At 45.6% G+C, this 26,996-nt stretch overlaps 5 protein-coding genes across 5 annotated transcripts; 1 reads left to right on the top strand and 4 right to left on the bottom strand.

Moving 5' to 3' along the window:
• Positions 1-10,389: 10,389 nt before the first annotated feature.
• On the bottom strand, positions 10,390-12,024 carry LOC139781927 (collagenase 3-like). The gene has a single exon (XM_071720807.1). The coding sequence runs from the start codon at positions 12,022-12,024 to the stop codon at positions 10,390-10,392; it is 1,635 nt and encodes a 544-aa protein (XP_071576908.1).
• A 2,521-nt stretch (positions 12,025-14,545) lies between these two features.
• On the bottom strand, positions 14,546-15,230 carry LOC139781926 (uncharacterized; the record flags this gene model as incomplete). The annotated part of the gene is made up of 2 exons (XM_071720806.1): positions 14,546-14,779; positions 15,177-15,230. Coding segments are annotated over 2 exons (288 nt in total), but the record flags the coding sequence as incomplete, so codon positions are not given.
• Positions 15,231-15,566: 336 nt separating this feature from the next.
• Positions 15,567-16,796, bottom strand: LOC139781924 (uncharacterized). The gene has a single exon (XM_071720805.1). It carries the CDS (start codon positions 16,794-16,796, stop codon positions 15,567-15,569), a length of 1,230 nt encoding a protein of 409 aa, XP_071576906.1.
• Positions 16,797-20,280: 3,484 nt separating this feature from the next.
• Positions 20,281-20,961, top strand: LOC139781923 (uncharacterized). The gene has a single exon (XM_071720804.1). It carries the CDS (start codon positions 20,281-20,283, stop codon positions 20,959-20,961), a length of 681 nt encoding a protein of 226 aa, XP_071576905.1.
• A 2,200-nt stretch (positions 20,962-23,161) lies between these two features.
• LOC139781922 (uncharacterized) lies at positions 23,162-26,322 on the bottom strand. The gene is made up of 3 exons (XM_071720803.1): positions 25,820-26,322; positions 25,186-25,746; positions 23,162-24,965 (listed from the first exon to the last, which is right to left on the bottom strand). The coding sequence occupies exons 1-3, from the start codon at positions 26,320-26,322 to the stop codon at positions 23,162-23,164; spliced, it is 2,868 nt and encodes a 955-aa protein (XP_071576904.1).
• Positions 26,323-26,996: the final 674 nt, after the last annotated feature.

The raw sequence follows: 26,996 nt of genomic DNA, 5'->3' as shown, positions 1-26,996 counted from the left end.
TCAACACGCAATAATACACAATAAGACGAATACAACGCAATATCTCACTCAATACGTCCGCGAGATTTCCCGTCGAGCGAGCGCGACGATACTTGCCCGCACGAACGACGCAAAGTATCCGCGAGGCTCTGCACGAGTACACGTAATATCTCCCGCAAGGTACCTCCCGCGACACGTTTCCATTCGCGACACGCATCAACGCTTATCTCGACAAATTCTCAACAACGCATACGATACACGCAACAACACCCGATAAGCACGACATACGATACACGCAACAATACCCGATAAGCACGACATACGATACACGCAACAATACACGACAAACACGAATTGACTGTCGACCGCCTAAGAGCTTCCGAGGAGGGCTTTCTAATACTTTCCGGGCTCTATCTCGGCCGACCCCGCAACCTTACGTTCTACCAAAATACAGTGATCGACATTCGCAATACCGAGAACCGGTAGCCGCATGCAGAAGATAATCTAATCGATACAAGCGATAATCCAATCGATATCTGCAATCATCAATATCGGGTCGTGGCCGAGATCGAGCCCTAATTACCGCGGTAGTACCGGAGCGGAGATCTTACATATTGTTGCTCGCTGCTGCGTCGGCTGCGCCGGGACACTTTTCCGGGGGTGGCTCCTCGACGACGGCTGGTTCGACAGTGATGAGTGGCCGGTTCGGCGGGACCACGCTGGGCCCCCGCGCATGCGCTCCAAGCTCGCAGTTTTCCGCCCCGCCGATTTGCCGCTCGTGCCGCCCTGCTCGCGGCGCCGCTCACCATGTCCGCCGCTTTTCCGCGGCCCTTTCAATCGGCTGTCACGTATGTGGGCCCATCTCAGTTTTAACCAGGCTGGCCAGGCCATGGCTATGCTGCTGAGCGCCCTTGGTACCGTCGGAGGAGGCGTCCGGGGTCGTCCACCCGCGCTGCATCGCGATGTCGCACCCCTCGTTGTGCTGCGGCGGGGCCAGGGATATGCCGTGCGAGACCTTCCATGCGCTACCGCCGCGGCGGGCCCCGGTGACTCGCCCGTCGGCCAACCACTCCGTCCAGCGTCCCCCAAGCGTCCTTCCTTCCCTCGTTGCGACACAGGTCGTTACATCTTCGTGGCATCTCCAATCGCACGCTCCGGCACCTACGAATGTACAAAGATGTCATACCGTTAAGTAGCATTACACGGATTATACGTGAAACATGTTCTGCTATCTGGGAGCGTTTATATCCAATTGTACTGTCACAATGTGACACAGACGACTGGAAAGAAATCGCAAACGACTTCGAAAATAGATGGAAGTTCCCTCACTGTGTTGGTGCGATTGATGGAAAGCACGTTGTCATTCAAGTAATTCTTAAATTGAAAACAATTATGTATATAATAAATTCACTGAGGCAAACTAACTGTACTTTATAATAATATAGTTTCAGCAGTGATCGGCAAAAATTCTGTTTTTAGTAATGATATCGGCGGTTATTTGTAATTAATCAAAAATAAAAAATTTTAATGTTTTTAATTTTAATTAACAAAAAATTGGTAATTAATAAAATACTAAGCTCTAAATTTAAAAAAATTATTTATTAATTGAAAATGTAATACTTTGTTTGAAAAATTTATAAATAATCAGAAATATATTTCTTATAATTTAAAAATTGGCAATTATATAAAATAAATTGTCAATTTTTTAAAAAATTACTTATTTGGGAAAAAATATTTTTAATTTTTTGAAAAATTAGTAATTTTTAAAAAGTAAATTATTTGATAATTATTAGAAAATATATTACTAATTTTTTAGAAAGGGGTAGATTTAACTTCAACTCGGCGTATTTTCGAAGTGTACTGAAGTGATCTATAGTGTTATTTTAAGCAAATATCTTTTTATTTGCAAATACTACGCAAGAATTCTCAACGTGTCAATTCTCAACATTTCTCGCTTATTCTCCATTGGAGAAAGTTCTTATTTCTACCGCGACGGTACGTCGCCATCGTCAACGCGGAGTTCTCGGCTCAGGGACCAGGAGCCTTAAAGAGTATTATATAAATGAGATATGATAAATAATCTTGATTGAAAACTTCTTGGAGAATAAATACGCTGTATCTGCTGATACGTTTATACAATAGAGGAAAGTCCCCTATTATGAGATAGGATCCTAATATGAGATGGCGGAGTTTTTTCATGGTGGGATCAACAGATGGGGCCTATATAGGGCCTTTTAGCTTATAGCCCAGTCAAATGGGCTGAAATTTTGGCCACTCAAGGAAATAATACTAACTCCGCTGAAACCAGCGTGGAAGTGTGTCTTTTGGGGCTGTAATGAAGATACTAAAAGCCCACCCCCGTACCATTGTCGTAGCAAAAAGGGGGGTGCAAAAAAGGTCCCAAAAATTGGTTTTTTGCCAATAACTCAAAAAGTATCGCAATTAGGGGAAAAAGTGAAGACGTGAAAGTTGTAGAGAATTAAATTTCACACAAAAAAGGTCAGGAGAAAAATTTTGTACGACCAATTGCAGTCGATCTAGATTTTTTTGAAATAATAGGTATTTCATGAGAAATGAAAAACACGTGAGCACGTCGCGCATTTTTTATCGATGGTTCAAAAATGGCGACTCGAATAAAAAAATAGTTCCAATAAAAGTTGTAGACAATTTAATTACGAACAATTTCCATTTTTTTTTTTTTCGATACGATCAATATTGACAGAGATATGAATTTTTTAAACATTTATTATCGCGCGGTCAATATGACTGAAAAGCGTTATCGCAATAAATGGTATTAAATGAAATAATAATTAATTAATCATTAATAATATGTGAATTATGAATAATGTGTACATAATTTATGATAACTTAATGAAATATAATGGTTTGCAAGTAACCCTTTGTGTCGTAGTGTCTTCCAGGGAAGAAAATTTTTTGCCCTCACTTTGTAATAATTTGTAGCAGTTTCTTCGATATTTTTACATGTTTTATTGTAATTTTAATATTGTATACTGCTAAAAAATCTAAAATTACTCGAAATTGGTATATATTATATATATTGAAGTGCACAAAATTGTAATTGTCACTGGATTTTATTACAAACGTACGAAATAATTACAGACTGAAAAGTCAGTAGTATGTACATTAGTTATATAGTTTCTTCCTCATTTTCGTTTTGTATGTCCTCATCGTTGTCGGAATCGCTCCCTGCCGGAATTTGATATAAATTGAAACAACCAGTCTCAACACAATTCAGACAGAGATCAGAACATTTAAGCCTGGCTTTTTTACACCCACAAGATGCTGTGCAATTTGTTTTGCACGTGCACAGACATGCACGACACGTTAAAATATTTTAATGTTTGTATACAACAGCATGTGATATTCACAGAACGCACAGTAAGATGTTTTCGACTCGGAATTCAACGAATAACTGACCCCACAGTCCCCACACTGAAGCCCGACTATACCTGCTCGCCAGGCCATTTCTTGTGTACTATTCGTCCTAAAAATATCGCAGCGGTACTGAATGACACCTAAATGTATGCAGAATAACTTCCAATACTTGAAAAAATTATAAAAATTTGTTAAGTGCATTATTTTTAACTTTGCAAATGCTCCAAAATTTCATTTTTCTGCAAATTCAAAATCACGAGCATTTTCAATTGTCCGTTTCATAATACTACTTATTACAAATCGAATATCAAAGTATCAGTTTTGTAGGAAATTTTATCAGCTTTAATTTTGATCGGATGAAATTTCTTCGTAAAATCAATAGAAAAGAAGATACATGCAAAAAACTAAATACAAATACCACTTTTGCATAATTTCTTTAAAAAACACCACTTTTCGAGGGTTCTTTTTTTAAAGAAATCATACCTTTCGATGAACTTACAGTGCTGCATTACTTTCACACACATATAAACTACTAAAAATAGGTGAAATCCAATTTTTAAAAAATTATTACGCATGTATTTTTGCAATATATTATTAATTTGGTATGAAATTGTATTTGTCTTGAAATTTTTAAACAGCTGTAACTTGTTAACAAATGATCGTACGAAGATGAACCAAACGCCGTTTTAAAGATAATTTAATTCTCTTCAAAAAATGTAGAGAGACATTTTGACCTACAGCTAACCAAAAGTGACTTTTTTTTTACAAAATCCACAAAGAAAAACAATTTTTTATGTTTATTAGCATTATCGTACTACGCATATATCCAAAATGAGTTTGCATATACATCAAAATTTTCGAAATTTAATTATCTTTCACTTTCATAGGATGTAATATTTGCGTTAAACTTACAGATGTTGAGATACAAGCGATTTTACCACTAAAAATCATACTCGAGGAGCGATAATAAATGTTTTAAAAAATTCATATCTCTGTCAATATTGATCGTATCGAAAAAAAAAAAATGGAAATTGTTCGTAATTAAATTGTCTACCACTTTTATTGGAACTATTTTTTTATTCGAGTCGCCATTTTTGAACCATCGATAAAAAATGCGCGACGTGTTCACGTGTTTTTCATTTCTCATAAAATACCTATTATTTCAAAAAAATCTAGATCGACTGCAATTGGTCGTACAAAATTTTTCTCCCGACCTTTTTTGTGTGAAATTTAATTCTCTACAACTTTCACGTCTTCACTTTTTTCCCTAATTGCGATACTTTTTGAGTTATTGGCAAAAAACCAATTTTTGGGACCTTTTTTGCACCCCCCTTTTTGCTACGACAATGGTACGGGGGTGGGCTTTTAGTATCTTCATTACAGCCCCAAAAGACACACTTCCACGCTGGTTTCAGCGGAGTTAGTATTATTTCCTTGAGATTTACCCATTTGACTGGGCTATTAACATATCTCATATTAGGATCCTGTCTCATAATAGGGGACTTTCCTCTATTAATATATAAGTAATAGTTAATAAATTATTCTTGTAAGTCAAATATGTACACATTTATTGCCGTGTTGACTGATTTTATGATAACTGTGTGATAATATAAATATAATTTTTTAATCATTGACTTCGCTTTATTTAGTACTTCTGAATATAAAATTGAAACTTCGAATACATTCATAAATTTACAAAAATTGTATGTTATATGCACATTCAAAGGGAAGGAAAATTTAAGAACAACAGCTTTATACTCATTAACCTTTAGAGGCCGGGAAAAGGACTTGAAGAGTTTTTTTTTTTTTACTATTTTTCCCTTATTCAACACACAAATTTTGCCTGAAAACATCAAATAGCTTGTGTTTTTTGGGTGGTCGATATTTCGACCACCCCCGGCCTCTAAAGGTTAATATAATCTAATAAATATCGACTAGGTTAATAATTAGATATATTTTCTCACAATCTTCACAATTATTTTCTTAGTTGTTCAAAGAATGTTGGCATTCTTAAAACAATTTTTCGCTTTATCATTAATGTGTAAAATAAGTGTAATCAAGAACTTTATGATGTTCTCTTCGTCTTGTCTAGTATCTCTGATTGTAATATTGTCAGTTACCTCATATGTTCATGCTTGTTTTTGCCAAAACAACTTGTTTCAGAGTCAAGGATAAAAAATTATTTTTTATTTAATTGTTAATTTTCTGAAAAATTAGAAAATATTTTTATTTAATTATTAATTTTTTGAAAAATTAGAAATTATTTTTATTTAATTATTTATTTTTGAAAAATTAGTTTTAATTCTCGATTTATTATTAAATTTTCTAAGAATTAAAAAATAATGTTAAATATTAATAATTTTTGTAAAAATAATCTTTTTTTAAAATTAATTACAAATTGTTAGGTAAATAAAAATAAGTTGAAAAAAATTTTTATTTTTTTGGCAATTAATATTATATTTTGGCTTATTAATGATTGCTTTGACATTAAAAAATAAATAATGAAAATTTTTTTTTTGCCGATCACTGAGTTTCAGTGTCCTGACAACGCGGGATCAGAATATTATAATTATAAAGGCACTCACAGCATTATTTTACTTGCAATAAGTGATGCTAATTACATAATACGTTGTGTTGACATTGGAGCCCCTGGAAGGCAGGGTGATGCAGGTCTGTTTAAAAATAGTGCCATGGGCCTGTTATTGGAAAGCAAAGAATTCAATCTCCCACCTCCTGAAGCTTTATATGAAGATGGTCCAATTTTACCATACGTATTGGTAGGAGACGAGGCATTTCCACTAACCGATTACATGATGCGACCATATCCAGGCAAAGACATGACATTAGAGAAACGATTGTATAATTATCGTTTATCACTTGCTCGAAGAACGGTCGAGAATGTGTTTGGCATTTTAGCTAGCCAATGGCGACTGCTAAGACGACCAATTCTAGCAAAAGTTGAAAATGCAATCAAAATGGTTCATTGCAATTGTATGTCTTCACAACTGGCTCAGAAGACATGATGTTGAGCGAGAAACTTACATAACACAGGAACTTATAGATCGGCTTCTAGCAGACGGAGATATTGAAGACGGCTCTTGGAGAAACAATGTTGCAGATTATCGTTCATTTACTAACATTAGATGTACTCAAGCAAGAGCGTATTCGTTGCGCGCAGCTAACATTCGAGAAGAATTCTGCAGATATTTTAATGAAGAGGGGAAAGTTGCTTGGCAAAATGTGCAAATATACAAGTGAATAATTTATGTACATAGTTTTATTATCAAAATAATAAAGATATGCTCACTGATAACAAATATCTTATAACTAATGTAAGTCTCATATTACCTATTCTAGTGGACTAGCATACAGGTTATTGCGATACTGAAATATTATTTTGAAGAAAAACAGTGCTCTGTAAAAACGAAAACTAGTAGAAATCGGTCTACGCAAGTAGATAGGCTATAGGGATTCTAAAACATGGTGTGTCTGTCGGGGCGCAGGGGAGGATGTGGAACGCGTGGGGAATGCCGTAAGCGGTGGGCGAGGGGATGGCGTCGGCAGAGGGGCACCGCCTCACTTTCCGCCCTAGGGAGGAAAGCAGTCGTGACGAAGTATGATCACGCGTCTCGCGCGTGTCATCCAACGTCATAGGTGCCCCCTCTGCCGACGCCATCCCCTCGCCATACCGCTTACGGCATTTCCCGCGCGTTTCACATCCTCCCCCGCGCCCCGACAGACACTTTACGAATCTTTCCACAATTAGATTGTTAGTTTGAAGTTTAAATTTTTTTTCCGAAAGCGTGAGAACGTCGATAGTCGTTGTTCGCGCCGTACGTTTATATTGAGAGATAAAGAGTGCCATGGACAGTCAACTCAAGGACAGTCAACTCAAAGATACGGAGGTTTTGATTTCGTTGTCTGACGAGCATCTGCAGGATCAGGTCGTAGAAGTCGAACTCACATCGACGGATATTGAGTTGATCACTTTCACTTTGCTCGATCTGTTGCGCGAAGTTTGGAATTCTGAATGTCCGGCGTCGCGGAATTTGAGACTGTTGCTCGCAAGCGTCTCGAAGTACTTGGCGACTACGAATCCGAAGCGAACCGATTGCAACGTACGTCGTATGCGCGAGGGTAGCAACATAAAGAGCGTGCTGACAGAGCTCCATAAAATTTGGCTGAAGGAAGGTCCTAAGAATCCTACCTGTACAGAGAATGAAATGTACAATTTCATTCGCGATCAACTTCCGCCGAAGTTGTATTCGTCATTAGTGAGTGACCTAATAACACAAGATACCTATTACGAATGGATTAACTATCACGACAGATACGTCAATAGCTTATCCGTTGGTGCGGGAGGGGATATCCTCGCCGTGATTTCGACGGATCATTCGTACAGCATGGAGAAGCGGGTCGAGGAGGAGGCAGGAAGCGGTGGGCTCGACGCGTTGTTCGACCTGACGGAGTCGGGTCGCAACCTCGAACGTATGCCGCAGCATATATCGAGGATGAAGGATCGACGGATGCTTACCGTGAGGTCGCCTGGCGAGATCGGATCGCAGTTGATCCGTTTGGACATCTTTGACGTGAAGGATATCGTGAACAAGGATAGGCGCGAATGGTGGAGATACGCGAAATTGCGATCTCAAATTTTGACCACTTTGTCGCGTACGGATCGCAAACGACAATTACTGTGCCAGTTTTTGGATCAAGCCGTGGATGATTTGAGGAAGATTCCTGGGGTTGTGAAGGAGACGAAGAACGTCGTCTATGAAAGCGGTCGGAGCGACGTTTGAAAAAAAAAGATATATGTATTGTATATATCACAAATATTTTTTTGTTACATATATAAATAAAGAAATACGCGTATGTGTGTATCTTGAGATGAATATATGTACATGTACCATATATCTGCATTCCCTACTCTACGCTGTTATGCAGTAATCGCGATAACGATGAAGGGTGTCGATCAAAAGAAACATACATATAAAGAATATTGGTGGAGAAGAGGATAGGAAGTACAGTAACGGACGAAGTTTTGTCGGTTATTTTTTTTAATTTTTTTATTTTTAAAACGATACGAGGGTTACAACAATTTTTCTGTACTTTCAAAACACAGAACGGTTAACTCGCAATCGACGATATCATTGCGATCGAAAAATTCGCTCTCGCGTATCGTTCTCGGGACGTTCGCGGGATCCGTCGCGGTGACCGCGATAGCGATGAAGCGCGTTAGCTTTGCGTCGATCATGCCGGTAATCGCGCGCAACGAGGTCACGAGGCGGGTGACGCAAAGGTCGAGGTTGAACATACGGAGCACGGCGTTCATCGAGACGATCAGACGAGTTGTGGGCGTTTCTAGGCGTAGGGTCGACAGATTATTAATCTTTCCAAATCGTAATTTTAGATTTCCGTTTTCGAAGCACATCGGTGGTGGAGCGCGCTCGTTCTTGCCGCGCTGCAGGTGGGACAACACCGCGCGGCTTTGATCGACGAGTTCTTTCCACGTTTCAGGCGAGAGCGCGATCTCTTTGCCATGGCAATCCCCTATGATGATGTGCACGTAGCAGGGGAGTACGGCTGTGATACCGACGTCTATGAATTTATATCCCGTTTTTGTTAATAGGTATCTTCTTTCCAGAATTCGTACCGGATGACGTTCGGCATCGCGTTTCGAAGTACTGTCGTCGTCGTGACTGGAGAAAGAGAACAAAAAAATTATTGTTATATACTAGGTGCGCAACTAAGTTTCCGGGTTTTTTTGATCAATAAAAAATGGAAAATTTCAAGAAAAATACAAAAAATGGTTTATTCAAAGTATCGTCCCTCGCTAGCTATACATTTTCGCCATCTCTCTGGCAATACATGAATACCGCGACAATAAAACGACGCGTCTTTGGACCGAAACCATTCATCCAACCAATTTTGCACTTCTTCGAAATTGGTCAAGTGTAGCCCAGCCAAGCCATGCGCCATCGACCGGAACAACTGATAATCGGAAGGCGCCAGGTCTGGCGAATACGGCGGGTGCGGTAGCAGATCCCATTTCAGCGTTTTGATGGTGTCCTGGACGATGGAACTGCGATGGCACGGAGCGTTGTCGTGCTGCAATATCACTCGTTCGTGTCTCGTGTCCCATTCTGGCCGTTTTTCGAGCAATGTATGGTTTAAATTGATCAGTTGTTGTCGGTAGCGATGCCCATTGACAGTTTCGCCCGGTTTCAGCAGCTCATAGTACACGATTCCTTTCTGGTCCCACCAAAGCGCTCCTTGTCCTCAGTGTCGAAATCGCCACTTCTGAAGCGTTTAAACCAATCTTCACAGGTAGTTTTCGATGGTGCATGTTCGCCGTAGGCCTCCTCAAGCAAACGACGTGCTTCAGCTGCATTTTTTTTCAAGTTAAAGCAGAAAAGCAAAGCTTCCCGCAAATGCTGTTTATTTGGCACAAAACTCGACATCTCCGTTGTTAGAAAAAATATTTTTGCGTTGCGATATGTGTTTATATAACGACTGGTTATTGTTAACAGATGTCCAAGCTATAACTTCAGACAACTTCAGACATGTAAGTCGAGTACATGTGTTATTGGTGCCATCTATGTGTGAAACCCGGAAACTTAGTTGCGCACCTAGTATATATATCGTAGGCGAGCGATACGGGATCGCCGCAAACTTACCACATTTTTTGTTTTTTCCGTGAGTCGACGTTGCCTCGAATTGAAAACGGAGTCTCTAATTCCGTCGATTGCTCGTTGGCTCTTCTTTTCTTTTTCACGCTACCGACGCCGTTCTCGAGATCATCGCCGGATTGACGCTGTTCGAAATATGGGGCGTGTAACGTCGAGCACATCTCTCTCTTTTTTTTTCTTTTTTCTTTGTTGTCGCGGTGCGGATGACGGATCACGCGAGAATGAGTCGTTCGAGGGAAGTCAAGGCGGAATATAGTTTGAAAAAAATTATGAATCCCCACCTTTCATTAATATTCTCAGGAGCGGACCGTAAAAAAAAGGGTGGTTACGTCGAATCGTTCTGTTTTTCTTCCTCTTCTCTATTCGACGTCTCCTTCACGAACGCGTCAATTCGAACGAATCGACTCAATAGATCTCGCAGTTGCGTCATTAGTCCGTCTCTCGGGCAGGTAATACCGAGGATCCTCAGATCGAATTTGTCGGAAGCCGTTATGGTTTTCGTGAATTCGTTGAATCTGTAGAATCGGTTTTTACTGATGAAGTATAGATTACCGTCGATGTATCGAAAGGCCAACGATACGCTGTGAGGTATTCCCGGAAATATCGTGTCAATGTGGTAGAACTTAACGATATTCATCGAACAATCGTCTATCTCACCCACAAAATTATCGTTGTATATGACGAAGGTTCGTCTTTCGTTCGTGTTCAGCACGGCGTTGATCTTCGCGTTCGCATCGGGAAGTCCGAGATCTGTGTAGGATCTCGGCCAAGATGACATTAACTTTACACGCGGATAAGTGATCATGTAGCTCATATTGCCCGCGAACAGCATGATATTGCCCGAGGGCGTCTGATACGCGGCCGTTAGACGCGTAAAATTCTTAGGAAGAAATTTCATGTGGTTCGTCAATAGCAAGGGCTTCTTGTATGTTTTTCCGTCTATATCGATCGACCACATGTACCGATCGCGTGAGATGTACACTCGACCGTTCATTATCAGTACGGTATCCACGTTTCGCAAGGTGCACAGATCCGTCTCGACGTCTTTCGTAGTCGTCGCTATCGTTGTGGTAGTCGTCGTTGTCGTTGTGGTAGTCGTCGGTGTCGTCGTTGCTAGTTTTGGAATTTTAACGTTTTCTTTAGCGCCGTACAGATGTTGAATGGAAAGAATGTCCTCTAGACTGAGTTGAACGGGAAACATATCATCAGGCACGAACCCGTACATCGCCGAATCTTTGCGGAAGCTGTGCGCCAAGCCTAAAGAGTGACCGATCTCGTGCGTCAGCGTCTGAAGTAAATTGTACGTTCCCGGGGGATTCTTATTCAGCTGTATGTGCCACGTCTCCGCTTTGTCCACGTGCACCTCCGAGACGTAATTGGGTTCTCCGGTGGGAAAGAACGCGTGAGCGACATCTCCATGGGGACCCTTAAATGAAGCTGAACACAGTTCGTTTCGTAGGGAGTGTAGCATCGTGTGACGCCCTTCACGAAACGATATCAGAATATCGGGATTCAGCGAATTGCGTTCGAACGTCAATGACGAATTCGCTGCCCACAGATCGAACGCAGCCCGGGCCGTTTTCAAGATCCACTCGTTGGCCAGATGAAAGTTCCATTTGAGATGTTTCTTTGGCCATTTGTTTGAAAGCGGAGCGAACGTGCGTTCCGAAATGTCTTCGACGCCGCATCGCGGTTGACGCATTCGATTCAGCGTCTCTTCGTTTAATTCACCGTCGCCGGGTAGTTGGTAGACTTCTTGAAACAGCGAGATGGCTCGATGTAACTCCTGCGTAGTGTTGTCGGATGATGATGATGAAGAAAATCGTTGCACGCCGTCGTTATACAGATAGCCATATTTTTGCAGATAACGGATCACACTTTCATTCTCATCTTGAATCGAATTACAATTTACCGCAACGACGGTAATAATCGCGCACACAATTACGCGCGCGAATGACATTGCTGAGAGAGAAAGGGGCGGAAAAAAAATGACCGGTGCGTTTTTCCCTCAACCCTTCGAGAAAACGATAAGCGCCACCGCCCGACTGAGACTGACGTATCAAACGATGCGTACCTATTTTTTAACCATCGCCGCCGATCTAGAGTTCTAGAGTCTAGACGTCTAGACGTCTAGACGCTGACGGTTGCGACTTCCGGAGGTGACTAGCGGTCGCGACTTCCTCGCTAACCGCCGCGACTTCCAGAGGTGGCGACTTCCTCGCTAGCGGCCGCGACTTCCAGTATATTATAACTAGATATGAGTATCATATACGCCTATGCTGATCGGTGAATTTATACCGAGGAAAATTATCGTCGATTGAATCGTCATATGCAATCATCGCTAAATCATCGTTATTTGTTCCCAGTATAATCAAACATATTCAAATTTCATGTGATAATGTCTGAAAAGAATAAGTCACCGTATAATGATTTCTCTTTAATGAGTATATAAGGGGCTCTATTTTTTTTACGAGCTACCATTCTTTAAGCAAAGTTCTTAACTATTCTTTAAACAAAGTTTTTCGAGATGGAGGATATAAAAGATTTGATGATAGGTTGCGATCTGATAAAAAAAGAAATGGAGGAGGCTTACCATCAAACATTAATAATGACGGCAAGCGCCAAGCGATTGCAAACGGAGGTTGAAAAGATAAAACGCAATACCCCGAATTGCCTTGAAGTGGAGTACTGTATGGAGGAGAAGATGAAATTGTTCGATCAGATGTAAGTGTAATAATTTTTTTATTTCTATTCGTTACATCATCATCACAATCAATCAGACGCGATAAAGCGATTAATGTTTCTTTAATTTTTTTCTATTAGAAATCAATGTGTATCATCAATATTGGACTTGCGTATTCATTTGATAGATAGAACATTAATGGATATAAGAAAACGAGAATTCGAAGCACAAAGAATAAGCGAGAAATTTGACGAAATGTCAAAAAACACTCGTGTTATTATATCTAAAGATGATGATACCGTCGCTTCCGACAGCAGCGACAACGTCGATTGAATTGCCATATGCGATCATCGCTGAATCGTCGTTATTTATTCCCAGTATAATCAAACACATTCAAATTTAATTGCTTTAAGATACGGGTTTCTATGTATAATATAAGGAAAGTAATAAAGACAAAAAAAACAATGGGGAAAAAATATTATTGCGACTTCCTCGCTAGCGGCCGCGACTTCCAGAGGTGACGACGAGCGTCTACGTGAATCAGCGAAAAAAAAGATATCGTAATGATGAGAAGTTTCATTGTCAGTATGTCTGTAAGTTAATTATATATATTATAACTAGATATGAACAATCAATCATAAACGCTGATCGGTGAATTTATACCGAGGAAAATTATCGTCGATTTAATCGTCATATGCAATCATCGCTAAATCGTCGTTATTTGTTCCCAGTATAATCAAACATATTCAAATTTCATGTGATAATGTTTAAAAAAGAATAAGTCACCGTATTATGATTTTTCTCTTTAATGCGAGATACGTGTTGTGCCGCCGCCTTGAATTGGAGATCAGGGCCGGCACCGAGTTCTTTGGATCCGCCGATTAGAGGGAGAGAGGACACTGGCGATATTTAGTTAGCAGTCACGTTTAATAAAGGATAGTTTTATTAATACACTTGTGGATATTCACTACCCTGACTTGCGGGTTACAATTAACGTTTCATTGACTCGCGGTACGCGCTCTGTTCTTAGACTGCCCGCCGTTCCTTGGAAGGGCGGGCTTTTTATCGCCTCGGCATTGCTGACTTAGCAGTCAGCGATTTTGACTTCGCGATCAACGTCCTAGTGGGCTGGTGATATCCCGAATGACCATATATGGTCATTACCGCGACGCGTGCTGGCTTTCGCGTCATCGGTCCTCGTCGCTAGGGTCGGATTACCCAGTAATCCGGCCCTCGGTGTTGCCAGGTGCCATACTTTATCGTGAATACGTTGTGCGCTCACAACATACGGATAAAACAATTTTCTCGACAAACACAGCGCTACAGAGTGTCGAGACGCGCGCGACGTTCCGCCCACCAATCGTGTAACTTGCATACGTTCTCCATGGCACAATTCTTCGCGTGGCGTCCGCAGAGAAAAGATCGTATCGCACCGAGGGTCTCCAGTCGACCGATGTCCTCGTATTCAATGTCCATCGACTCGATTTTAACGTTAAATTCACCGACGGCATCGCCGAGAATCTCCTCCAGCCATCCTTTCTTTTCAGTGCCCTTCACGTAGATGAGCCTGAGCGTCTCGCAGTTCAGCCCGTCGCACACGGCGCGTCGAATGATTGTTCTCGCCCGAACGTAATTCACGTCTTCATCGTTCCATTTTAAACCATGATGATTCGCCGTCAACCAGCACGCCCGCGATTTTTCCGCTCTCGTTAGAAGATCCCACGTCATTGGCGCGCAAAACACTTGGTGAATCAGTTCCTTTCCGTTTCTGAGCACGGCCACTTCTTTAACTTTGAACTTATCGCGGATAACGAATCCCTGCAGATCCACGAATATTGGTACGTCGCGGTCGACGGGCATCGTCTCTCTCTCTCTCTCTCTCTCTCTCTCTCTCTCTCTCTCTCTCTCTCTCTCTCTCTCTCTCTCTCTCTCTCTCTCTCTCTCTCTCTCTCTCTCTCTCTCTCTCTCTCTCTCTCTCTCTCTCTCTCTCTCTCTCTCTCTCTCTCTCTTCTCTCTCCCTCTCCCTCTCCCTCTCCCTCTCCCTCTTCCCTCCCCTCTCCCTCCCCTCTCCCTCTCCCTCTCCCGTCTCCTCTCCTCTACCCCTCTCCCCTCTCCCTCGCCCTCTCCTCTCCCTCTCTCTCCCTCTCCGCTCCCTATCCCTCTGCCTCTCCCTCTCCCTCTCCCTCGTCCCTCTCCCTCTCCCCTCCATCTCGCCTCTCCCTCTCCGCTCCCTCCCCTCTCCCTCTCCCCTCTCCTCTCCCTCTCCCTCTCCTCTCCCTCTCCCTCTCCCTCTCCCTCTCCCTCTCCCTCTCCCCCCTCTCCCTCTCCCTCTCCCTCTCCCTCTCCCTCTCCCTCTCCCTCTCCCTCTCCCTCTCCCTCTCCCCTCCCTCTCCCTCTCCCTCTCCCTCTCCCTCTCCCCTCTCCCTCTCCCTCTCCCTCTCTCCTCTCCTCTCCTCTCTCTCCCTCTCCCTCTCCCTCTCCCTCTCCCTCTCCCTCCCTCTCCCTCCCTCTCCCTCCTCTCCCTCTCCCTCTCCCTCTCCTCCCTCTCCCTCTCCCCTCTCTCCCCTCTCCCTCTCCCTCTCCCTCTCCCTCTCCCTCTCTCCTCTCCCTCTCCTCTCCCTCTCTCTCTCTCTCTCTCTCTCTCTCTCTCTCTCTCTCTCTCTCTCTCTCTCTCTACGGACAGTCGTTACCCCTCTGTTACGTCGCGACCGATGAACATCGTCTTTGTCTATGGGCAGTCGCTACTCCCTCTCTTTGAACTTATCGTTTATCGCGATTTCGTCAGACAAATAGATACGTTCTTCTTCTGTTTTTTTTCTTTACACAATTTTACGGACTATGTTAGTCAGCGGATTGTACTCGATCACGCGATCGTGGATGATGAGACAGTAGGCTGTCGTATTGGAATCTATATTACGTTTGCAAGCAAACTCTATGCGAACGTCCACGGTGGCACTTTTGACCGATTCGTTCTGACGAGAACAGTCGATCACTACGAACGGGCCCCATTTGTCGAATTCTTCCATCGTTAGGAGCGCGCTCTCGCGCTCGCATCCGTAATACGACTTTTGAAATTTCATGTACATCTCGTACAGTATGGCTGTTCTACGCTTCTCAAAATCCAAGTTCATATCATCGTAGGGATAAAAATCTGAATTAAGGTACAGTTTTACATTGGTGAGATTACCGTCATCGAACTCGGAGGCGTGTTTCAATAAATTGTTAGACCTCCTGGTTTGCAGCGCGAAAATGACGTATCGCGGTTTCTCAAGTTGCGTCGCTGCTTTCACGGCCCACGAATGCCTGTTCGTGGTCTGCAGCAAAGGGTACTCGTACAGATCCCACGAGCGGAAGCCCATACTTAGGTATCGTCCGCTTTCCAACGTTCGTAAAAGGGACAATTTATTGATGTTGTTCAGCACCACGTGCGGCATTCGCCATTGCACTTTCAACAGAGTAATCATAGGATTCTTGTGGCGTTCCGGTTTCGTGATGATGCAATTGGTGTCGTTTCGGGAACGTATCAGAATGAGTTCGTGTCGCGCGTTTATCACCACGGGTTTGTAATCTTCGCAAAAACCTAGGAGTACGTTAAGGGGTACGCAGAAATTGAAATCGCCGATTTTAGATCTCGAACGAGGTCCCACGTTTTCCTCGATCACAGTCCATCCCGCGTTTTGCAGCTTCTTGCTTCTCTCGGCGGTCAGCGACACGAAATTCTTGATCGAACTGGTTATTCCAACGTTTCTGTTCCTGTCGATCTCCACGCCGTTGAGTTCGTATCGAATCTCGTCGAACATAAACGCCACGCAATTGTTGTCCATCGTCGTATCCGAATCCTTTTCCGGAACGTCGTCGGAGAGTATCCCCTCGATGTACAGAAAACTTTCGCAGGGTAGAGTGTACAGATCCTGTTGCTGTATCGGAATTCGTATTTCGTCGCTGTGCCCGAACGTGGTATTTGCATATGGATTATAAGTGTGAGTCTTGATCTTGACGATTCGATCGTCGAAGATCGGTTCACCTCCGATACTCAGGATGTCAGCCATGATCGTTCCTTACGACGAATCCCAGAGATCGTAGAAAAGCGACGTTCGCAGCACTCAGTCCGTTTTTCTTCTTCTTCTTCTTCTCTCTCACAGTCTACGTGTTCCTTTCGTCGTTGGAGCGTCGAACGATAACGTTCGCGGTGCAATGGTAGATGTGGCTCTCGCGAACGACTCGTTCAAAACGAGCATCTTTCACGCACGCACATATCCGTCCCGATTTTTTTATTTATTTTATTTTATCTTCTGCGCCGCACGTGTAGTCGAACCGTTATCTCCTCTCCGCGGAAGTCGATCAATCGTCCAATTTGATCCACGACGCGCAACGTTATATCGGTGATACTCCGCGCGATGACCGGAAGGTAAATGATCTGCGTCGGAGTCTCCGACAGTTTATATCCCGGTGGAACGTTCGGCGCAAATTCGTGTATCGTGTGTGCCGGCTTGCCGTTGCTATAGGCTCCCGCGGTGACGTTACATTCCACACGAATGATATTCACGGGCATAATATTTACCGGTTCGTCAGACGCGTTCCATTTATTCGGCTCGAGTACGCGACGTGTCGAGAAACCTAACAAAGAGCCAATGTTGTTCGGTTTGGTGAAGTCAACACTATAGGCGCACTTGATCTCGCTTCTCATGGTATTCTCGTTAGCGCGCAAAATTACCGAGCGTTCGCTTTTTTCGTGGTCGTCATCGTTATCGTCCACGTATATGTAATCGTCTTTCTTCTTCTCGCTACCGTGCGAAGAAATCGTACGTTTCTTGCGTAGGATAGCCGTTCTCAGGTATCTACCTATAGCGTCCAGTTCGTACGATCCTTCTGGAATAGCGATCACGTCGTCGATGTCGAAGTAAAATCTATTGTTCGTGGAGTCAATGTTCGGTATCGTGTTGTACGTCTCGAAATTCGCGAGACCTATCTCGTATTCGCCACCGCTCAGATCCAGAGCGGGAAAGTAGCTGGTCGAGAGGACGCTGCTTCTTCCGGTTAGCGAGAGAGTTAGCGACATAGCGAAATTGTTTCTCCCTCCTTCGCTTTGTCAGAGACGTTTCCAGTCGACCCCTCGGAGGAACCGCAGGCACAATTGACCGCAGATGCTCTGATCGAACGTCTGATACGAACGACGGTTGTACACGATATTCACGTCACTCCCGAGATATCGTTCGAGTTCCTTCGGGGGTCGAAGATTTCCAAAACTGTCGAAGTAGATCGCGTTGTTCCCCCTCTTCGCATAGGCGACCCAGTGCGTACCCGAGCCCTCCGCGTCGTCGAGATTCACGATTCCGCTCTCGTCGCGACGCACCTTCGTCGGCAACGCGTCGCGCATAAACACGCCCCTAAAGAAAGGTATGCGCGAAAGGCGCGCGGACCGATTCAATTGCTCATTCGTTGTGACGTTGAACGGCGACAAATCGAGCGTCGTCGTAGTCAGTGTCTTTTTCGACCAATTTTTTTTTACCCGTTCTCGTTCTTTTTCTGCTCGTCACGCCGCTACCGCGTTTGTACGGCGCGAGATATAGTCCGCGACCCTCCAACGTGCGATTGTGACGTTGCAGTTCCTCGAGCTGACGTTGAGCGGCCTTGTTGTCGTTCACCGCCTTGGCCACGCCAGCCGCTCCACCAATCAGGGATCCGAGCGCCCCCAATATCGGTAGAAAAGGAAGGAGACCCCCGCGTTTCGCCACCGGGAGAATTTTCTTTCTCGTTACCGCTCTCTTTTTCTTCCTTATGCCCATACCCATTTTCGTTTTTGCTTTCATAGCAGCCCATACAGCGGTCGCGGCAGCTCTCTCACCAAAGGTTGTGCCGCTCGCCGTAATACGCTCGCGCGCCTTTTCAGCTAGCGCTCGATCGGCGACGTGTCGATCGGCGAGATCGCCGCTTCGCGAATAAGCGATATCGTGCTCGCGACACGCCTCGTCCAACGGATTGATACCTCGATCACCGCGCGCTAGTCGCTTGGCGAGACGAGTACCCGGCCCGCAGAATTGATAGCCGGGTATGTGTAATTCAACGGGAAGCGCGCCTATCGCTCTGTTGAGAAGGCCGTTGCCGACGCTTCGGGACGCAGCGCGCGACATGCACCGCAATCCCTTATGAGCGATGGTGGGCCGTCTATGTGCGTTCTCTGCCACGGGCGATTGTAATGTTCCAAACACGGACGACAGTCTCGTACGTCGGGATCCGTCCTCAGATGAACGGGCAATTTGTCCCACAGTCGATCGACGTAGTCGGAAAAATTGCGCAGCAGAAGGATCTTCGGCACGAATTGCAGTTGCTCGGCGGATAGATCGAGAACATCGCGTTTATCCGTCGGTAGGAGAAACATCGCGGCCACTGGGGGCGTAAACCGATCGAACGCACGTATAAATAGGGCAAGTGTGCGCGCACGCGCGTAACAATGCGATTTGTGAGACAACCGTCGACGATAGGAGTGTCGAATCTCGATTGCAAGACGCGACTGACGTCGGATTTAACGTCGAGAGAGACGCGTCGGCACGGACCTCTTTTACCGATTGCGATACGTTGCGTCATCTGCGGCCCTTCCAACTGCGGTAAGACTAACGTGTTGTTAAGCCTACTGGAAAGTCCGCACGGTCTGCGTTTCGAGAACGTATACGTGTACTCGAAATCTCTGCATCAGCCGAAGTATCGTTACCTCGAGACACTGCTCGAATCGATGAACGAGATCGGTTATCGCGCGTTTTCCAACAATCGCGACGTCGTGCCGCCGAGCGAGGCGCTCCCCGATTCAATATTCGTGTTCGACGACGTAGCCTGCGACAAGCAGGACGCAATCAGGGAATACTTCGCTATGGGTCGACATTCGAATATCGATTGTTTCTATCTCTGTCAAACGTACGCCAAGATACCGAAGCACCTGATACGCGACAACGCGAATCTGTTGATCCTGTTTAGACAAGACAGGACTAATCTGAGACACGTGTACGACGATCACGTGAGCCCCGATATGTCGTATAAAGATTTCTGCGCGTTGTGCCGCGAGTGTTGGCGGCGCAGGTACGATTTTGCGGTGATAGACAAGGACAGCGCACTACAAAACGGCAGATACAGACGGGGATTCAACGACTTCGCCGTACTGTAGAACGATCAGTAGCAGTCGAACGTTCCGAGAGCGATGAACGACGCGAGGGACACCACCGAACGAGAAAAGACCGCGCGACAGATCGCTAAAACGCGTGCGTCGATACGCAGAAAATACAGAGCGTTGAAAACCGGCAGGATGGAGAACGAGATCGCTCTCAAGAGACAATTCAAGCCAATTGTCGACCCGTTGAAACAAATCGTCGAACATGTCGGGAAAAGCGAATCCAAAAATGACAATGTGGCGGCGACGAAAGAAATCGCCATTAAAAAGAAACGCGAGGATAGCGAAGATGACGACGACGACGACGACAAAGGAAAATTCGTTGGAAAGATGATATCGAGACCTAAGAAGAGAAAAAAACAAACGAGTCAGAAATGCTCCCGATCCATTCCACGCCTCTGGAACCGCGAAAATTATCGCTGTACGAGCAGATGGGGGAGGAGGAGGTTTTCGAGACCGACGCGTCGCCGTTGCCCTCCCTCGAAACATCCGTAAGGGACGTTCTACGAACGCCGCAGGGCCACGAGCAACTGCACAGTCAATTGGGTCCGTTTGAACGAAGATACATAGGCGCTCTTCTAAGCGGAGACGCAAAAAATGAAATCGATCACGTTTACGGTGTGTACTTCGGGACTGATGGCACGATGCTCGGCGACAAACGGTTCGACGTGAACGCGGACGATTCCGTGATCGTGGACGGAGTGAGATACGTGGGCACGCCCGGCTTGTACGAATTAATCTTCAAGAGGATTCCCGATGACGCAATTTACACCGAGGACGACGTGCAAAAGTACAAAAATCTACTGTTGGCGACAAACGCTTACAGACGCGGTCACAGTGCTCTAAATCCCATCATGGGTAACAGGGGACAAAAATACAGGCACATCATCGCTCCGTTGCTACCGCGCGAAAGGATCGGCAGTAATAGAAAGGGCGCTGGCGTGACCAGATTACCGTCGATCATGAGATTGAACGACAATACAAAAGATTACGTTTATTGGGACGATCCTAACAAATTGGTGGATCGTCTGCGATTGCTCGAGGCCTCTCGTTGAGCGGGCAACGACGCGCACGGTAACGAGATTCAGTCGATAATCGAGGAGCTTCGCGAGATCAGATTGATTATAAATTGAACTGTCGCGTCGACCGCGACGGCAGTGCGATTCTCGACGAGATCGGCGCAATGTCGGTGAACAAATTCGGAATGTCTCTGAGGAAACGCGGCGACGGCGGTGGATTCGCAACGGAAAGATCGCGATTCTCGATCGACTCCCTGCGAAACTACGTGCGAGACAGCGCGCTCTGCTTGAACGAGGATTCCTACGACGCGAGGGAGCGCAAGCTACGACGTCTAGCCGCGCCGGAGACCGACAGCGACGCGACCAACAAGAGTTACGTCGAACGCGCGCTTCAAGAATCGAGAAAAGAGATCGAGTCGTTTTACGAAAAAATAAATAAATCGTTGTCGACGGTAAAAAGCAAGGTGGATCAAACAAACGGCGACATGAACGGACTCAGAACCGCGTTGAGCGAATTCAAGGAGACTGAAAAGACGCGGGAAAAACAGATACAGAATTTGGAAAAATCTAAATCCACGCAGACGGAGCAGATACTCGGCGCGCAGAAAGCCATCGAAGAAACGACGGACAAGACGAATTCTTTGAGAAACGACGTAGATCAGATAAACAGCGTCATGAGCGGACTCAGAGTCGCGATGAACGATTTTCTGACAAAATTCCGTGAGATTGAAAGGGTGATGGTGACGAAGGAATCGCTCAAGAGAGAGATAGCGATAATGAAAGCGGACATTCGTGGCAACAGGGGGGAGCGTGCGCGTCAATAAGGAGGAAGAGGCGAACGTACATAAGGTGAGCCGTCTTTTTTTTACACAACCGCGCATAATCACGCGCGCAGTCGAGAGAGGAAGGCACGCGCGCAACGATGAGTATCGAAAAGCGGAGACTCGTGGAGGAGCTGCACGCACCGGCGCGGAGAAACTTCCCGCGGCGTCACGTCATGGTGCGCGGTTACGACGATCTGTGGCAGGCCGACGTGGTCGAGATGCGCCCCTACGCGCGGCACAACAAGGGTTACTACTACATACTGACGGTTATCGACGTGTTGAGCAAGTACGCGTGGGCGTTACCGCTCAAGAGCAAAAGCGGAAGCGAGGTAGCCGCGGCCCTGTCGAAGATATTTCGCGAAGACTCGCGATATCCGAGGAATCTGCAAACGGACAAGGGAAAGGAGTTCTACAACGCTAACGTGCGAGAGATTATGAAAAAACGAGACATAAATCACTACTCGACGTACTCGGTGATGAAGGCGTCGGTGGTGGAAAGATTCAATCGCACGCTGAAGAACGACATGTGGAAACTCTTCACGCTCAACGGATCGTACGCGTGGGTCGACTCGCTGCCGCGTTTGCTGTCGAATTACAACCACCGCAGGCATCGAACGATCCGAATGCGACCGGCGGACGTGACGCCCGCTGTCGCCAAGAGACTCTTGTCCACGGTGTACAGTCGCGCGAAGATCGCCGCTCCGGGTAGATTCAGGATGAACGATCCGGTGCGCGTGAGGAAATTCAAGACGCTGTTCGAAAAGGGCTACACCCCCAACTGGACTACCGAGATCTTCCGTGTCGCTAAGATACAACGGACCAATCCTGTGACGTATCTGTTGAAAGACTACCGCGGATAACCAATAGCCGGAGGATTTTACGAGCACGAGTTGTTGCGAGTTTCCAACCCCGACGTTTATCTCGTGGAAAAAGTGTTGCGCAGGCGAGGCAACGACGTATACGTGAAATGGTTGGGAGTGAACAGTTCGCATAACTCATGGATAAATAAAACAAATGTGTTGTAGTTAACAACAAATTTAATGTATTTTTCCCCCCCACCACATATTACAGTTTTTGTCCGCCTTAATGTAAGCTTAAAATATATATATATGTGTTTCTTAATAGTGATAGCGATATTTATTATTTTTTTTATATTTTTTTTCTTAATGTATAGGTTTTTGAAAAAAAAAACTATCTGGAAACTTCAGCTCCCTACGCACAGAAAAAAAGACTAGAGTGATTTTTTCTATGTAAAATCAACGTTTTCTCACCGTTGAAAAAAATCATCGACCATCGTGGGTAGGACTAGACAGTTTAAACATTTCTGCCTTCCAACGATAGCGCGTATAAATCTAACCCCCTAAAACGCATTGTGTACTTTATTGCTAAAAAAAGAAAAAAAAAGTCCCTCTTCACGACGATATCCTGTAATGCCCCCACGGTAGAGTGTCGTACGAGCCGGAAACGACGTATCGCTTGTCGTCGTATGGACTGAGAGCGAGTTTCAACTCGGACACGGTGTGCACCTCGTGTAACGTTGAACGAATACACGACTGACGCCTAGACTGCTGCATCGCGTCGTTCAGACAATGCATGTAATCGTTGAACGTTATCGTTCTCGCAACCACGTTTCTCTTGACGCCCTTTATTTTCTTCGTGTCGCTCTTTCCCTCGACTTTCAAGGCATACATCTTCGCCCTCAGTCCAACGAACTCCGTCATGACGGCGCCGTCGTTCTCGTCCTTCATCAAACCGGGTACTTTCTTGTTGACGCGCGGCATACGGTACGCGTTGTTCTCGAGGTAGCCGCTCGTATCAAATCTCGCGATGTCGCATTTCATATCCTCGTACGCGTCGTCGCACTCGAGAAAATATACAAGACTGTCGGTGTCAGTGTACATTATCTTACACTTTTCGCGATACAGGGGCACCATGTAGTCGTAATGAAAATCGTAAACGCGCGTCTTGGATATCTCGAGAATGCACATACCGACGTAGATGGGTTTGTTCAACCTCACCTCGAGCCTGCGCAATTCGACGGCCATCAGATCCTCCGCGAAGACGCTTCGACTGTGAAAATTCGGTTTCGCGATCATCGCCTCCGCGCCGTATCTCCCATCCCAACACGTCACGAGACGCACGTCGACGTGATCTCGCACGTTTTCCATAGTCTTGCCGAATACCGCATTGTTCATTAATTTATACATCTCTCTCTCGAAATCGTTGCTAGCGCGAGTTCTTAATTCCGTATTGAGCTCAATGTATCCGCGAAGCCACGGAGATTGCGCGAATTGCAGCGCGCGATGAATCTTCGTGACGCGCAATCCGTGTCTCACGCATTGCTGTAGATTACGGTAGTGCAGCACGTAGCGTGACTTATCGCACAGAGTGGCGAGGAGTTTATCGCACCGTTTTTCGGGAGGCTTATCGCGCATAGGGCAGAACGGAAGGTCCGCGTGAGCATCGTGGAGTTCACGCGGGTACGCAAGGTCGACCTCCAAGATGTAACCGATAGCAGAGTCCAATGTCACAGACATTACGTCGAGACTCTCCGCGTCGTCGACCCATTGAAACTCCGCGTGCGGCAACGGTTCGCACATCGCCCAGCCGTACAGATTGTTCACGTCGAAGTACATGAGATACGTCGACGGTCGCGAAGAGTCGCACGATGGCATGTATTTGTTGTTGGCGCGCGCGTACCTGTTGGAGCATTGACTCAGACCGCCGCGGATACCGCGCTTCACGAACATTACCATGTCGATATCGGTGAGCAATTCGAATCGCACCTTCGTGTACCTCAGCATCGCGTCCCACGCGTATCCCGGTAAAGTGTAGTAATGCGCGGGATCCAGTCCGTAAGTGTCGATACAGGTGTCGCGAAAATTTTCGAAGACATCCGCCAGGAGAAGCACATCCGTTTTAAGATACAGATCGCTGTACTCGCCGAGATTTTCCATGCGAAAACAACGCCAGACATTCCACGCGTGCTCGTAATCGTTATCGGTAACGGTCTCGCCGGTCAACGAACTATAAAAAGCCTCTCGCGGCGGTAATTCCGTCACCAGCAACTTATCGAAACCGTCAACGTACTCGTACGGAAATACACCTTTACGGGTGAGCAAATCGAAATCGCTTTCATTCAGTTCCGGAAATCCCGAACGCGTAATTCTCAGCTTGTTCCTATCGAGATACGACGCCAATTTCTCTAGACTGGCGCTAAGAAATTTAAACGAATCCACGAATCGCAACTTCGCGCAGTTTCCGGGTTTATCACCGCGCGACAACGTATCACTCACATTCTTCGTGAACGATATGTACGTCTCTTTAGTGAGCGGTAATAAATCAATGCTACCCTCGAAACTATTAGCTATATCCTTGATAATAAAATGAGCGTCGTATCCGGACAAATTGTGAAAAAAAAACGGGAATAACGTACGAGTCTCTGTAATTTAGATTACAGCGCGGATGCGCGGGACCTCTGTAGCGTCCGGTCAAGTGACAGTGATCGCGCACGCGTCGACCCTCTTCCGATTCGAACGTTTTCTCGCATATGTGGCAGCTCGTCGCGCTCCAAAAATTTTTTTGCTCGTCCGATGTGAGCTCCGCCATGGTCACGTTCGTCGAAAGTATCGTCTTCGCGCGATGCGCGATACCGTGGAGCTCGTTGACGAACCACGACACGCAGTCCTCGCCGCGACGAAATCTGTACTCGGATGCGATCTCGTCGTACGTGCTGCACAGATAGTATCCCACGCTGAACGCTCTGTGATGTTGATAGGCGTAACTCTTGACGTCATCCTCGTCTATCTTCTGTTTCTCCAACACGCATTCCAGATCGGCATACACCACGAAGGGAAGTCGCTCCTTCCTACTGTAATCGTGGAAAAACAGCCACTTGTCGTCATCGTTCGGAAGAACGATAGCGCAGTCGTTCATCTTTCCGCAATCGACGTTGTGAGCAGATAATTTCTCGCTCGAGTGAAAATAATGTAGGCACCTGGGGAAAAAATATATGTATGATTTTTTTCATTCCACACACATCTGATTCGCACGACTCTTTATATACCTACCGATCGCATATGTACTTCATAATCCTGCTCTTGTTCAACTGACACCCCACCAATCGCGGCAGATTCTTTATCCACAAGAAATGACCGACGTTCGAGTTGTTTCGCGAATCTAACAGATACAACAGATTAATGTGAGTGTCCTTCTTATTGTCGGCCAACCGCAAAGGAACGATCTTCTTTTTATAGTGGCGTCCCCTCCCCCAAGTGGTGAAAACGTTGACAGACACGTTGTTGTTGAGTCGTTCAAATTTTGAAATTTGCTTCACAGTCATAGGAAACTCGATTCCGTTGAAATTCAATTTCGTCGTCGTCAAATAGTGAGGGTACGCGCTACACCTATACGGGTTTCTTTGAACGGGATACAGAACAGAGACTACCGCCCACGCGAAACACGCGTTGTCCGCCGAACGCACGTTGACCACCGCTCTCTTTAGCTTTATCCATCGCGGTGTTTCGAACCAACATCCGGCATGCATGGAATTGCACTTGTTCACGTTCACCATCAGGTTCAATATACGCGACAATGCCCAGCCACTGTCGCGTTCCTAAAACTCATCCAGACCCGCAAGAATGACATCGATCACGTATCTGTCGTACCATTCTCGCAAATCGGATTCAGGAAAGAGCTGTTGATTTCTCGTAACGATGCTTTTGACGCCGATTTGAGCTCCTGCGACAAACTCGCCGTTGAAAACCGTGTTGACCTTCAGGCATGCGTATCTCTCGTGATTAACGCGCACTTGTTCGAGCACCGTGGCCCTCGCTTCCTCAAGAAATCGTTGAGGATCGACGTGATTAGCGTTCAATACCGCACCGGTCAGTACGCGATTGTCGAAAGCTGTCTCGATCTCCGTCCGCGAATATCCTCTGCTCGGTTCGCCATGACCGGCGCCAACCTGCGCGAAACGCTGACGCAGAACGTTTCTCGCTCCTTCCAATCGGGCCACTCGAGCGATGAGAGAGTTCAACGTTCCTGTGTGCCTCGGCCCACGTTTTCTTCGACATCTCTCTCGCAAAGACGCGATACGCTCGTCGCACTGTCGTCCCCACTCGTGATACGAGTCCAATGAGTTGACGTCCGTCGCAAGTTCGTCGAGATCGCGATCCTCATTGTGTTCCTCCATATTTCGATCGCTCAAGAACGTTTCGACGCGTAATTACACGTACTCAACCACAT

This window comes from Temnothorax nylanderi, unplaced genomic scaffold, assembly GCF_030848795.1.
Source record: "Temnothorax nylanderi isolate EJ_2023f unplaced genomic scaffold, tnyl_v1.0 TNYL_tig0375_pilon, whole genome shotgun sequence".
NCBI classification, from domain to species: domain Eukaryota; kingdom Metazoa; phylum Arthropoda; class Insecta; order Hymenoptera; family Formicidae; genus Temnothorax; species Temnothorax nylanderi.
The sequence above is the reverse complement of the archived record's forward strand: the minus strand, read 5'-3'. Positions and strand labels throughout refer to the sequence as shown.

What these genes read in the sequence shown, in the direction of transcription:
- LOC139781923 (XM_071720804.1), top strand. Translation starts at nt 20,281, where the DNA reads ATGCTCCCGATCCATTCCACGCCTCTGGAACCGCGAAAATTATCGCTG.
- LOC139781924 (XM_071720805.1), bottom strand. Translation starts at nt 16,796, where the DNA reads ATGGCTGACATCCTGAGTATCGGAGGTGAACCGATCTTCGACGATCGA.
- LOC139781922 (XM_071720803.1), bottom strand. Translation starts at nt 26,322, where the DNA reads ATGGTGAACGTGAACAAGTGCAATTCCATGCATGCCGGATGTTGGTTC. An exon ending in ATGAAGTACATATGCGATCG is followed by an intron (nt 25,747 to 25,819) that starts GTAGGTATATAA and finishes TTTTTTCCCCAG; the next exon opens with GTGCCTACATTATTTTCACT. An exon ending in AATCTAAATTACAGAGACTC is followed by an intron (nt 24,966 to 25,185) that starts GTACGTTATTCC and finishes TAAATTTCTTAG; the next exon opens with CGCCAGTCTAGAGAAATTGG.
- LOC139781927 (XM_071720807.1), bottom strand. Translation starts at nt 12,024, where the DNA reads ATGTCATTCGCGCGCGTAATTGTGTGCGCGATTATTACCGTCGTTGCG.